General features: G+C 37.5%; 1 protein-coding gene across 1 annotated transcript; it reads left to right on the forward strand.

Moving 5' to 3' along the window:
• The first annotated feature begins 714 nt into the window (after nt 1-714).
• Nucleotides 715-1,086, forward strand: LOC136827133 (uncharacterized). Its single transcript, XM_067084897.1, has one exon. It carries the CDS (start codon nt 715-717, stop codon nt 1,084-1,086), a length of 372 nt encoding a protein of 123 aa, XP_066940998.1.
• Nucleotides 1,087-1,615: the final 529 nt, after the last annotated feature.

The raw sequence follows: 1,615 nt of genomic DNA on the forward strand, positions 1-1,615 counted from the left end.
AGACAGGTGCTGCAAGAAGAAAAGAAGGAGATGCAGAGAGAATGAACACAAAGAAGAAAAGGAGGAAATGCAGAGAACGGAAGTGAAAAAAAAGAAAGGATGATATGCAGAAAAAGGAACTCAAACAAGAAAATGAGGAAATGCAGAGAAAGGTACCGAAAGAAGAAAAGGAGGATATGGAGAGAAAGGAACCGAAAGAAAAAAGGACGAAATACAGAGAAAGAAAATGAAAGAAGGAAAGGAAGAACTGCAGAGAGAGGAACTTAAAGAAAAAAAGGAGGAGATGCAGAGAGGGGAACTGAAAGAAAAAGAGGAGGAAATGCAGAGAAAGGAACTCAAACAAGAAAAGGAGGAAATGCAGAGAAAGGAACCGAAAGAAGAAAAGGAGGATATGGAGTGAAAGGAACTGAAAGAAGAAAAGGAGGAAATGCCAAGAGAGGAACTGAAAGAAGAAAAGAAGGAGATGCATAGAAAGGAACTGAAACAAGAAAAGAGGAGATGCAAAGAAAGGAAGTGAAAGAAGAAAAGGAGGGAATGCAGAGAGAGGAACTGAAAGAAGAAAAGGAGGAGATGTAGAGAAAGAAACTAAAAGAAGAAAAGGAGGCGATGCAGAGAATGGAACTGAAAGAAGAAAACAAGAAGATGCAGAGAAAGGAACTGAAAGAAGAAAAGGAGGTAATGTAGACAAAGGAACTGAAAGAAGAAAAGGAGGAGATGCAGAGAAAGGAATTGAAAGAAAAAAAGGAGATGCAGAGAAAGGAACTAAAAGAAAAAAAGCAGAATATGCAAAGAGAGGAACTGAAAGAAGAGAAGGAGGAAATGGCGAAAAAGGAACTGAGACAAGAAAAGGACGAGATGCAGATAAAGGAACTCGAAGAAAGAATGGAGGAAATTCGGAGAAAGGAACTGAAAGAAGAAAAAGAGAAAATACAGAGAAAGCAACTCAAAGAAAAAAACAAGGAAATACAGAGAGAAGAAATTAAAGAAGAAAAGGAAGAGATGCAGAGAAATAAATTGGGAGAAGAAAAGGAGGAGATGCAGAGAAAGAAACTGAAAGAAGCAAAGGGAGAAATACAGAGAGAGTAACCAAAAGAAGAAAAGGAAGAGTTACAGACAAAGGCACTGAAATAAGAAAAGGAGGTAATGTGGAGAGAAGAACTAAAAAAAGAAAAGTAGAAGATACAGAAAAAGGAACTGAAAGGAGAAAAGGAGGAAATGCAGACAAGAGGAACTGAAAGAAGAAAAGGAGGAGATGCAAAGAAGGAAAGTGAAAAAAGAAAAAGAGATGCAGAGAAAGGAACTAAAAGAACAAAAGGAAAAGATGCAAAGAGAGGAACTGAAAGAAGAAAAGGAGGAAATCGCGAAAAAGAAACTGAAAGAAAAAAAGGAGGAGATGCAGAGAAAGCAACTGAAAGAAGAAAAGGTAGAAATGCAAAGAAGGGAACTGAAAGAAGAAAAGGAGGAAATGCAGAGAAAGTAACTGCAAATAGGGAAAGGAGGATATGCAGAGAAAGCAACTGAAATAATAAAAGGAAGAAATGCAGAGAGAGGAACTGAAAGTAAAAAAGGAGGAGATGCAGAGAGAGAAACTGAAATAAGAAAAGGAGTAAATGCA

The sequence above is a fragment of the Macrobrachium rosenbergii genome, chromosome 41 (genome assembly GCF_040412425.1).
Source record: "Macrobrachium rosenbergii isolate ZJJX-2024 chromosome 41, ASM4041242v1, whole genome shotgun sequence".
Classification (NCBI taxonomy): Eukaryota; Metazoa; Arthropoda; class Malacostraca; order Decapoda; family Palaemonidae; genus Macrobrachium; species Macrobrachium rosenbergii.